The following is an 11,586-nucleotide window of genomic DNA, read 5'->3' as shown; positions in this document are numbered from 1 at the left end:
TCTCCTTTTTAGTGCTTAAAACCTTTTAGGTGTACTTCAGTGTTGTATTTACCATGTCTGACACTTCCCCCCTTTCACATGATGTGTTTGTGCAGATTTTAATTGTATAGACACACACACTCACTTGGTCCCACTCAGTCAGAAATGTTTGCAAATGAGTGACATGTTAATGTTTAACCAGTGACTCTGAAGGAAGTGACAGAGTTCAGACGGATAGGAAGCAGCAGCAGCCATTTTAGCAGAACATAACAATAGATGTTGTTATGTTCTTCTCCTCTCCTCTCACCCATGGAGCTCAGGCAAGGACACAGTTAACAATCAGCTTGTCTTTTATCATCCTGGCTGTGAGTACCGTTGCTTATATTACCCAAATTGATGTTGATCTTGGCTTTTTACTGTGTAAAAACCATTTTAAAAGAGTGTAAGCTCACATTTTTCAGTTAAATTTATTCTAATGTCTATAATTACAGAGGTTTGTATCTGCCATAGAAAGAGTTTAGTTCATGACGTTGCTGTTATAAAGTGGAGATTATGTTCACTGCCGTGAGTTCAGCACTGTGTGTGTTTCAGGTGAAAGTACGAGCACCATGGTAACGCTGAATCGCTTGAGTGTAGCAGACCTGGACGACAGCTCTCAGCAGCTGCCTGAGGCCGCAGAAGCGGCAACCCCAAGACCAGCCTTTCACAGGAAGAAAGTGGTCCCAAAGACTGACTCCAGAGATGTTTTTCTCAACAGGTGCAGCACATCTGTAGTACTGCATTTCCTTTGTGGGATATTATCTGTGCTATTTATAACTAACACTATATTTTATTGCATTAAAAAAAACCAATCTGCTGTAAAGAGAGGAGAACCTTTTCTTTAGCCTGATGCTGCTGATCGGATGTTATTTGGCTATTCTGATTCCTGCTTATCTCCCCGCGGACAAGGTGGCAGCTATCAAAGACGACTATCAACAACCCAAAGATATGGTACAGATGCATCTTTGTACATCTTGGCAAGTATTTGAGATGGTTTCTTTCCCTTTCTTTTAGCTTAAATGTTTTTCCCTCTGTTCAGGCCGTACTAAATCGGTCAGCCTCTCTGCTGGCAGGACCTTGTCTGCCTCGCTGGTGTCTAAACCACCTCAAGCACCTGTCTTGTCCTGTTGGCCTCCAAGACATCCCCGTGTTTGTACAGCAGGAGAGGCGTGAGCCATGGAGTCTGTCTCCTCCTCTTGGGTTTCAGGGCATCGAACAGCATCTCGCTGTAGCGCTCGCCACTCTGCCTCAACCTGGCCTTCCTCCATCATTGAAGAGAGAAGGCAGCTGCACGCGATGCGTGGTGGTGGGTAGTGGAGGGATTCTTCATGGGAGCCATCTTGGATCACATATAGATCAGTATGACATCATTATCAGGTATGCATTCCTGTGTCAAGTGGACACCAAAGACAGACTGTGGCGCCTATTTTTAAACTGTTGTGATGGTCGTCATCTCACAGGCTCCATCTGTGTTACCAGGCTGAATAATGCTCCGGTGCATGGCTTTGAGAGAGATGTTGGTTCGAGGACAACCATCCGCCTGACGTACCCAGAGGGAGCACCTCACTCCTCAAACGAGTACAGAAAGACTAGCATATTTGCTGTGGTGGTCTTTAAGAGCCTCGATTTAGACTGGCTTACTTCTGTGATCACCAAACAACCTCTGGTAAGGCCACATCACAAGATCCTCCACTGCACACGGAAAGGGCATATTGCACACACAAGCATCACAGAAAGTCATGTAGCAATGGCACTATACTATACATATACACCCTAGATCTCCTTTTATTTTTATTTTTCAATAGAGCTTCTGGTCCAAAATGTGGTTCTGGAAGGAAGTTGTGGATCATATCCCCCTGACACCAGAGAGCTTCAAGATCGTCCACCCAGAGATTATTCACAAGATGGGCCAAGTTATAGAGAAATATGAACTGAACCAGAGAAATGTGAGTTTCTATGAATGAATAATCTGTGGACATTAATGACTGTGCAAATAACAAAATTACTTTCACTTAAAATCATAAACTCACAGCCGTTAGGAGGGCTTTTGCTATTATGCTGAAATGGGACTGAACTTATGTTGCAAACTACGTCACAGGTCGTTTTTTTTTCCTCCCCAAGAACATATTGCCAACAATTGGTGCTACTGGAGTGGTGATGGCTTTGCAGATGTGCGACCAGGTGAGCCTGGCTGGGTTTGGGTATGACATGCAGCACCCCGAGGCCAGGCTTCATTATTATGAGGCCATACGCATGGACACAATGAAGTCTCAAGTAAGTTTAGCTTAATGATCAAAGCAGTGGCAAGGAGGCGTCTGAGCTTCATGCTTCGACTCATTTTTCTCCCTATGATTATATCCAGGTGGTGCATGATGTAACTGCTGAAAAACTCTTCTTGAAGGACCTGGTGGCTGCAGGAGTAGTGACTGACCTAACAGGAGGGGTATGAGTCAAAGATTGGTGATATACAGAACTGAAGAACCCTACACACTGCAGACTGATTCTAAAATGCTCACAGCATCATGTGGTTAACTGATTGCTGAGCACATTTAACTTCAAGTGACAGTAGAGGCTAATTTTTCTCATTACAATTCAATGAACATGTTAAATCACTGGATCCTGTTCTGTAATTGTGATAGGAGAAGCTAAATTGTGCTACCACACAGAAACGTGATGGTCTGGGTTCACACTGTACTATTTCAACTGAGTTTACAACAATTTAATAAACATAAAACATAAGAATGTGAGACTACTGATTGTTTTTTCTCAAAAATTATTTCTCGTTTATTAAGACAGACAAACCATAATTACTATTACTATGTTTCCTTCATACATCTTATTACGCTGCCATTAGTAAAGGCAAAAAAAAGGGACAATAGCTGCATTTCTTAAAAACAAACCAAAAAACAAACCAAAAATCAGCCACAAATTTTAAAAAGAAAAAAAAAATCTCAGTAAAATGATACAAATATTTAGATTAATAATAAATAAGAAATAAGTCAAATACATATTTTTAAGAACATATTAAAATACCCAAAAATTAGGAAGTGGAACATGCTTCATAAAAGACGAGGTGTGTACAGCGCACAGTGGGGTTTGATTTATCTAATCAGAAATCAAAGTGCTTTCAATAAATAATTTTGGGTCTTAGGATTTTAAACACAATACAAAAATACACTGACAATGAAACCGATGCAGAACACAACATGTAAAATAAGAGTTGTTTTTTTTGTTCTTGGCTACTCTGACCCACTGTGAGAGTGTGGGTCTGTCTACAGCAGTGGGTTGCGTGAGGGCTCCCATAATTTGCTTGCCAGCTGCCTGCAGTGCTGGAGGATGATCTCAGTGGGGATGACTCCCAGGTGAACTGTTAGGAGCTCGTAGCATTTCACTGTCTCGCCCGGGTGATTCTTACTATAGTACCGCAGCAGCTTCCTGCAACATGCATCGCTTTGTTTAGTCAGGAGAACGAATTAAAGAAAATATTTCTATCACACCAGGCTGGTTACCTGTAGTAATTCTGAGCAAGCATCCCGATAGGGGCGGAGTCATCGGGCATGATGGGTATGTCTTTTGCCTCCAACTTGAAGCCCTGATTGAAGAGGTATACAAATTGAATTATAGGCTTTTTTGCTGTTTCAGGCTGTTAAATTTGTTTTTATGGATAACAGAACAAAGTACAGCAGTGACTTACAGTTTCATTTTCAAACCAGAGAAAGTAGCAGAAGTAGAAATCTCCATCACGTAATGTTAGAGTGGAGTAACCCTTCTGAAGATAGTGCCGTGTTGTGCTGACCAGGCTCCACATCTTCAGTATGGATTAGAAAAAAGAAATGACAAAAATATGCATACTGTGATTATCCACACGCTGTCTTATGCACAGCCCAATGTACGATGAACATGAGGCTACAGACAGCTGGCCTAATTTATCACAACACTAGGAAAGAGTCGACACATAAACTCACCACCACACATGAAACAAAACTATCTGTACATGTTTGACTTCCAAGAAGTCAGACTTTGTCGTTTTTTGAGTAATAGGTCTCCAGGCTTTCTGAAGGTCTTTCAAAGCTTTTCTTTGATATTGCCTGCCTTTTCACCAATTTTCAGTCCAGTCCTTGCACCTGACCATTTGCAGAGTGATATAAAAAAGGCACCTACCACAAAAGAAGAATTAATGTTGTGTCTAGACGTAACAGAAAACTTAGCAAAAGGCTTACTTCAAATTCCTTACTACCTTTGGCACTTTGTTACTAGCAGCCTGTTCCACAAACACACAGTTTGCTGACATTTCTTTAGTTGAGTCTAGGAAAAATGCCAAAGATGACATAGCTTGATAGACATAAAATTGTATTTTTGAACCAACAATGTGATTCCCAAAAAGCTATTAGCTGAAAACTTGTCATATCCTTAAAAATGTAACTGAAAACTGAACAAGTGAAGGCCAAAAAAGAAATGGCAGGCCTAAAACCCAGCAGATGAACAGAAAATGGAAAACATTCCTGCAAAGACCTGACACAGCAACTGAGAAATGCATCTGACCATTAGGTCTACTGTTCATTGAAGAGAGAAATTGACTGAAGTAGGGCAACAGATCTTATCGAGTGAGAAATTCAAATTTGACATTTTTTGTTCAAATAATCATCAATATGTACAGAGATGAGACGAGTAGAACAGTCGAGTGTCTACAGTTAGCTACAGCTACTCTATTTCCATCTATGTTTGGACACATTCCAATAAATCAATTTACCCATTTCCCATTTCCCCAGCAAAATAGAAAGAAATGACGAGGGGGCTATTGACTTCTATACTTTACCCCAAAACAAATAAGATGTAGTTCTAGTTTTAGTGACCTTGTTTTTGATATACTGAGCCACTGGTCCCTTCCCCAGCTCAGACGTGGTCCGCTCTGTGATGCTGAGTGATGGCGCTATCATTTGTCCGCTTGATCGGTCCACACAGATAAAGTGGACGAGGCCTGGGAAATCCTCCAGGTAAGTGAGATTAATCAGTTAAGATTAATACGCTCAGCATAACAATGGGTTTGTTTTTTGGGTTTTTTAAGTGTATGTATGTTGTTAAAAACCATAAAAATACAAAATATTCTTTTACAAATATTACAAATTCTGCTTTGTAGAAAACAATTGCAGAGAAATTAGACAAAACAGGACATCACAGAGTTGCTGCACTGAGAGGATATGAGACCATGGTGATGTTCCTCTTGCTTTTCACTAACAGGAAGTCCTTCCAGTCCATCAGCTGCTCCCTTAGAGAGTGAGACAAAGATAGGAAGACAAAGAGGATACAGACAAAACAATGAAGGACGAGGTTGCACAGTGTCAAAATAAAAAAATGAAGTCAAGTTGGCAAGCCTAAAATATAACAACGAAAATAGTAGCTGACAGACACTCACTGCACCATGGTCTGGGCCCGCTCTCGCAGGCCAGGGGAGAGATGACGAGGAGTGTCGTCTGGTCCAGAGTCAGACAGAAAACACTGTCGGTATATGCCACACAGTTGGGTCTTCATGTTCTTGCACCACAGGATAAGACTGCAACATAAACAGACATTTAAAGCCTCACAGGGTCATCAAACTGTCTTGCTGTCATTTGGCCAGCAGAGGGCAGTAAGAGACTTACTCTCTGCTGAACCCAGGCCCTCCTCTGGAGAAGGCCCGGTTTTTGAATTCGGTCCAGACATTTTGCAACTGTGAGGACTGGTTAGAAGAAGAAAAGACAAAAAAAGAAGAAAAAGATTTGATTGGATCATGTGCAAACATTCTGTGTTTCTGTGATAACAAATGAGGATTAAAGTCAGTTTTTTGACTTGGGTGTTTGTGGCAAAGGCAGACGAGTGCTGAGGAAGTGTAGAAGAATACAGCCACTCAACGCAAAAGCACAACAACACACAAAAACAAACCTGTATCCCATTCAGTGCCAGGGTTTTAAGGAATTTATCCAGCTTGCTGCGCACTTCATGCATAGGCTGGCCTCTTGTGGAACCTCCTTGGCCTTCATTTAAGCGCTTCTCCAGTTTGGCAAAGGCTTCCCAAAATGTATACACAGACATGGCTACTCCACTGTGTGGAAACTGACACAGATGACACAGATAAATATGAAAAAAAATGAACTGTTTAAACAACTGAGCAAAAATATATTTAGATGCTGTGAACACTTCATGGCACAGAGGTTAAATAGATGTATCTCCAAATAAGTCAAAAAGACTCCCCCTACTGGCCACAAACAACAATATGTCTGTGCGCACATACTGTAAACAAGCAAATTACTGCACATATAGACTGTACGCGACTTCATATGGAGTCACTAATACACACATTGTTTGCTTGTTGGTATTCACAAACCTTAGTTAGCAGAACTAGTGTGATGCCAGGCCACAGTTTGAGACAGTACATGGAGTGAGGCATCATGGGATAGAGGCCATCTTTTTGCGAGACCTCTAAGAAGACTTTGTGAGGGGTTGCTGGATCAGGTGGATAAACTTCTAGAGTACTCAAGCTGTCCTCTGCCATCTGAATACAGTGTGTTTCACATTGTGTCAGGGTAACACACAAACAGAAAGCTGTTTACTTTGTTTACAAATGTATTCTCACCTGGATGTCTGGGTCTACAAACTCAAACACAGGAGTGCTTCCCCTCACTGGCTTTTCTGGTGATGTGAAAAATAAAGAAACAAATGACAAAGAACATGCTCTGCACACTTAACATGACTTAATCTGGTCACAGATACAGTTTGAGAAGTAGGAATCTGCATTTTGTATCTACTCGGTTTTATCCTTGTCTGTTAAAATCTGTTTGATGATCTGAACACAAAAGCTCTACTCAACAACCCACCTGAACTGCTTGAGTCTTTGTCTGTAGGTGAGGGCTCTGGGGTGTAAAAACTTTCATGGCCAGAACCAGATGTACTATCAATATCCTTCAGGCAAAGTGCACAGAAAGAGAGAATAAACACTCAGTAACAACATGCTTTGTCGGTGCTGTTTGAGAGGCTGTCACCACTTTGTACCTCTGGACTTGGGTCATCCACATCCACGTTGCTAGGATACATATTCTGTGCCATGATGATGAGGGCCAGGAGGTCTGAGGTGCTGAGTATACTTGCATTGCGACTAGAAAGAAATAGATGGTTGTAGCCATTACCATGTTGAATTGTAAAAAGTAAAAAAGGTAGGTATGAGTATATGAACTGTAAGTACAGGTGATATACGAGGAAGGGTGTAAGCTATAAAAATAATGTGACAGGTTTATAGAAACATCTGTACCTGGAGTAGAAAGCGAGCAGTTTGGTGTGAACCAGGATGAAGGCATGCAGCACCTCCTCTCCTCCTCTCTCTACGCTGCTGTTGATCTGCTGAACCAAACGGCGCTCCAGGAATTCGATGCACTGCTCACACAGTGTGGGGTGGATCAGCCTCTCCACCGCCTAACAGAGTGATGATGGTGATTTTTAAATAAGATTTTAAAGAGATTTTTTTTTTTTTTAAAAGAAAGAAAAAGTCTATTTTCTAATCTGTACTAAGTGAGAAAGAACCACACCTCCACTAAGAAGCTCTGATCATTCTCTCGGAGGTGGCTGTAGGTCTCCAGCAGACTCTGGAGATGCTTCCACAGTCTCAGCCTTTGCTCCGTGTCCCGGGCGCGCAGTCTGGTGATGAGCAACATATGCTCATACTAAACCTCATGCTGTATTAAAAGCCAATGATAAACAGACAAAATGTCTTACTCTTTCCTGAGGAGGTTCCCACTGAGGGTCACCATGCCAAACAAAACTTCAATCATCTTATTCATCACGTAGATTTTCCTCCTTAGATCCTCCTCCTTTTCCTCGCCGTCTCCATTCACAGCAATGTACAGGCACTCATCAAACTGTAGACACAAAATACCCTAATAAATGTGGTTTTGCCCCAAGCGAATGAATGAGCTGGAAAATAAAGTGAAGGCGGTTGTCTTCTGCTCTTTGATTTCTCTAAGCGATAAAGGGTTTACACAAGAAAGAGCTAAAAGGCTGCTGACGCTGAGTGGACCTGAAACATGTCAAGTGCTTGGACTCGATAACTGCATCATGCACGGCAGGAGGATAAAGCCTTAACAAGACTCACATGATAAAACATGCTGCTTCACAGAGACAAAGGCCTGCATTTAGGTGCTGTTGCTGAAGCCTGATTGCTTTACAGATCAGAAATCTTCAAACAAGGTCAAGAGAAATTAGAGTCATAGCACAATTTTTAGATAACTTAGGAACTTGTGCAGGGGGATGAAGACAGTTTTTTCTGTGTATGGCGGGTGCTACCTGGTGTAGTACGTAGATGTGGTTGTTTTCTGTCGTGAAAGATGTGTAGCTGTCAGCCTCTGTCACCATGGTGCTGAAGGAGATGATGATGGGAGCAAACAGAGTGCTGATGCTGTCCTCAAAGGCCGGAAACTGGGAGAGAAAAAAAGCAAACGATCAACTCATTTTAACACGTACAGGAAACAAGTTCAAAAGCACATGCAGAGTGTCTGCTGAATACAGCTTTCTTCAACTTTACCTCGTGGCCTTCCTCTTGAGACGCTCCATACTGTTTCTGGATATTCTGCTGAAATTCCAAGTCAGTCCAGTAGAAGAGCATTTCAGCACTCTCACTTGCTATCAGCAAGCACTTCATCTGGACTACAGATGCGTTCCTGTCCTTTTTTAATGCGGTGTCCTATTTTACTCCAACTTCTCCACACGCATTAGGCTGTAAAAAAAAAAAAAATGTTAAAAGTACTGAGGTGAAAGACATAAAACAGAGTCCGGGGAGGAATTTTGTGAAGCACAAAGGACTGACTTGATACTATTCACACAGCTAAGGCATGCCCAAAAGGAAGATGTTAAAATCTTGAAACACGATTAAACAGTCCTCAGATTTCCATTTTATTGTTCCAGCATTTAGAGCACAAGTTTGAAAAATCTAAAAAAAGAAAAAAAAAAGAAAAAGAAAGATCACATCATAAGTATTGATCTGAAAGCATGTCTGTGTAAGCATGCATTTATATTTGATTAGCTTACAGAAGCAGTTCTCAGTTTGCAGGACTGGCCTCCTGATGGGGCTTAAAGCCACTGCAGGTAGGTGTGGACAACCAGGTGGCAAGAATATAGAGCAGAATGAATGATATATTCTTATATTGTTGATGACTGTAATAGAAAATGTTGGAGAACTAGTGACTTATGAAAAGGTTGCCAAATAGACCCTGACTGATATATTGGTGGGGCCGATATTAGCCATTAGCAAGTATATCGATGTCGGCATTGTAATACCCGAAACACCCTTCAACCATGGTGCGTTTCCCATTACAGAAAACTTGATCAGGTAGTAGCATGTGTGTGAATAAAGAAGGCATTGTCAATGCAAAAGCCATCATCAAGTGAAAAATCTTAGTTAATGGAGCTTCAATACCACAATTCAATGTGGAAATAGTTAAATAAAGAGCAAAGCCTCCGTTTTAACACAGAGGAATATGAAGCTAGTCAGTCTGGGTCATGACGCTTATTTTGAAAAACAGGACTGTTTCATGGGGCTGAAAAAAAATCCACCCATATATCAGATTTTTAAATAAACAAATATTGCTATTTGTATCGACCTAAAAATCCTATATTATTAGGAAATAGGGATACTTGTTTAAAAAAAATCATTATAGATTATAGGTACAGAAATTAATGACACTTGTATCTCTGTAGCATCTTTGGTATAAAGATCACGACTAGCTCAGTGACACTGAGTCATTGTAACAGTATTATTATTGTGAATACATTTGCCACAGGAGTAACCGAAAGCAAGGAAATAAGCCTTCTCCTAGGCTCTGTTGCTTCCTGGCCTAAAGTAGGTAGACTCTGATAGTATATTAATGACGATATTCAGGCTCAGAGGCAGGAAAAAAGTAAGATCGGGAGCATAAATACCAAAATGTCCACCCTTGTTCACAAAGGTCCTTCTCCTCAACAAAAGATTTAAATAATGTTTGTAATTGTGGTGAGAGCAACACAGTGAGTGTACAGATGGGGTAACAACAGCTTTGAAACAGAAAGGATCCTTAGGGGCTCAGATCTTTGAAACATAACAAACAATCTTTTCTTCTCTTTCTTTTTATGTTTTGGCTGGTTTTTGTACATCTAACGCATATTTAATTAATATCTCATGATAGCCAGTTGGGCAAAAGTTGTGAGAAAGGCAGAAAAATCTGATTTGCAAATCTTTTGCAAACCCATAGACTAAAAATGTGCAGTCAGAAACACCTGATGTAACCATGAGCAGCTTCTCTTTTTTCATGGAGCTCCGATCCGTGCATTCACATCCCGTGTTTTACTAAAAGCCTTCCCTCTTTTACAAAACTTTTAACTTCCTCCATACACAGTCTGCTGATCCACAAACGTAGTGACCAAAGTTACAACTCGTATCACCGCAAATCACTCACACTTTTCTGCGCCGGATAACTCCAGCATCCCTGTCCAGTGTCTCCGTTGTCCTATCAATCAGCCCTCCTCAGTTTTCCGGGCCGTTTGGGGACGTTTTCATAGCGGGTTACAGTTTCAACCCAAGCTGCCCTCTTCCTTCCGCGCTGCAGCGCGACACCAGCGTTCAGTCATGTGACTTCAGGCAGGAAGTTTGCTGGTGTGAAAAGAGCTGGAGCTGTCAAACTATCGAGGAGAAGCGCTCGTCAGACTGCTGCTGTTAAGGAGCTCGTGTTAAGTGGAAGCTCCTCGAAGTGGATTACCCCTCGTGGAGCCCGATGATCAGTGAGGCAGGAAAAAGTCATGTGCTGGTGCATAAAGTGGCCCACATGACTAGGAGAGCTATGCTGTATAATAGCTGGTATTTGTGGCATGCAGCTGCATGATTGAGACTGAGATTAGTAGCGTACTCGTGCCCGCTTTCTTGGTTTGACATTTAGTGCAAATCTGTTTGCCTGTTGTAGTAAAGCTTCGGGATTTGTATGGAAGCTACTCAGAAAATGGCAAATCTTTGACGTGTACAGAGGAAAAAATATTGAAATTAATTAATTGGATGTATTATATTGTAGTGGTGGTGGTGGGGGAGTCACAGTGTTTGGCAAATGTATGAAAGTTTATTTATGTGATTAATACTGCAAAAGGCCTGGTGTTCATTCCAAGTCAGACTTTCGCATTTGGGAGCTGTTGCTGTCCACCAAATGGAATCCTAGGAGGAGTGAGTGCAAGAGAAACAGGTAGTTGTACTGCAAGATCAGAACAGTTCCACCAGAGAGCGAGTGGTGCTGAAATCAAAGATGTTTGCTACATTCAGAGGGAAAAAGAAAACACTGAGCAGCATTAAAAACCAACCCCCCCCCCCCCCCCCCCCCCCCCCCAAAAAAAAACCCTAACCCGTTCTGGACACCCATGCAAGACAACATTGTTGGATGATAGCAGGATGCTTTCCATGGTAAAGAGAAAGGCTTTTACAATATCTACCCAGTTTAAGAACACTCCCCAGCTTCCCTTTCAGTTCATTCACTAGAATGTACAAATCAGAGATCAGCCTAGAAAAGCCAGATTAGGCTTTTCATACCT

The 11,586-nt window shown here is 41.5% G+C and overlaps 2 protein-coding genes across 3 annotated transcripts; one reads left to right on the top strand and one right to left on the bottom strand.

Moving 5' to 3' along the window:
- Positions 1-208: 208 nt before the first annotated feature.
- On the top strand, positions 209-2,760 carry st3gal7 (ST3 beta-galactoside alpha-2,3-sialyltransferase 7). The gene is made up of 8 exons (XM_086259553.1): positions 209-344; positions 571-736; positions 843-969; positions 1,058-1,395; positions 1,498-1,684; positions 1,824-1,964; positions 2,140-2,292; positions 2,381-2,760. Exons 2-8 carry the CDS (start codon positions 588-590, stop codon positions 2,465-2,467), a joined length of 1,182 nt encoding a protein of 393 aa, XP_086115679.1. The 5' UTR covers positions 209-344; positions 571-587; the 3' UTR covers positions 2,468-2,760.
- hps1 (HPS1 biogenesis of lysosomal organelles complex 3 subunit 1) lies at positions 2,760-10,753 on the bottom strand. Of its 2 annotated transcripts, none has more exons than XM_086259551.1 (18): positions 10,473-10,753; positions 8,567-8,758; positions 8,329-8,460; positions 7,762-7,904; positions 7,575-7,683; positions 7,301-7,461; positions 7,045-7,147; positions 6,870-6,954; positions 6,629-6,684; positions 6,380-6,547; positions 5,938-6,108; positions 5,658-5,734; positions 5,432-5,569; positions 5,220-5,284; positions 4,872-5,017; positions 3,713-3,826; positions 3,528-3,610; positions 2,760-3,453 (listed from the first exon to the last, which is right to left on the bottom strand). In XM_086259551.1, exons 2-18 carry the CDS (start codon positions 8,681-8,683, stop codon positions 3,291-3,293), a joined length of 2,031 nt encoding a protein of 676 aa, XP_086115677.1. In that variant the 5' UTR covers positions 8,684-8,758; positions 10,473-10,753; the 3' UTR covers positions 2,760-3,290. The 2 variants fall into 2 exon arrangements, with proteins under 2 accessions (XP_086115677.1, XP_086115678.1); XM_086259552.1 differs by lacking the exon at positions 10,473-10,753 and adding an exon at positions 8,849-8,963.
- Positions 10,754-11,586: the final 833 nt, after the last annotated feature.

This window comes from Aulonocara sp. 'chitande type north' Nkhata Bay, linkage group LG13 (genome assembly GCF_057382095.1).
Source record: "Aulonocara sp. 'chitande type north' Nkhata Bay isolate Kocher_YH1m ecotype deep benthic linkage group LG13, A_spYH_male_GT1.1, whole genome shotgun sequence".
In the NCBI taxonomy this organism is placed as follows: Eukaryota; Metazoa; Chordata; class Actinopteri; order Cichliformes; family Cichlidae; genus Aulonocara; species Aulonocara sp. 'chitande type north' Nkhata Bay.
The sequence above is the reverse complement of the archived record's forward strand: the minus strand, read 5'-3'. Positions and strand labels throughout refer to the sequence as shown.

Bases quoted from the DNA above. Each gene is read 5' to 3' on its own strand.
- st3gal7 (XM_086259553.1), top strand. From the start codon at position 588: ATGGTAACGCTGAATCGCTTGAGTGTAGCAGACCTGGACGACAGCTCT. The intron at 970-1,057 runs GTACAGATGCAT...CCCTCTGTTCAG, and splicing joins ATCAACAACCCAAAGATATG to GCCGTACTAAATCGGTCAGC. The intron at 2,293-2,380 runs GTAAGTTTAGCT...GATTATATCCAG, and splicing joins TGGACACAATGAAGTCTCAA to GTGGTGCATGATGTAACTGC.
- hps1 (XM_086259551.1), bottom strand. From the start codon at position 8,683: ATGAAGTGCTTGCTGATAGCAAGTGAGAGTGCTGAAATGCTCTTCTAC. The intron at 7,905-8,328 runs GTAGCACCCGCC...TTGTGTCTACAG, and splicing joins ACATCTACGTACTACACCAG to TTTGATGAGTGCCTGTACAT. The intron at 5,285-5,431 runs GTGAGTGTCTGT...TCACTCTCTAAG, and splicing joins CGGGCCCAGACCATGGTGCA to GGAGCAGCTGATGGACTGGA.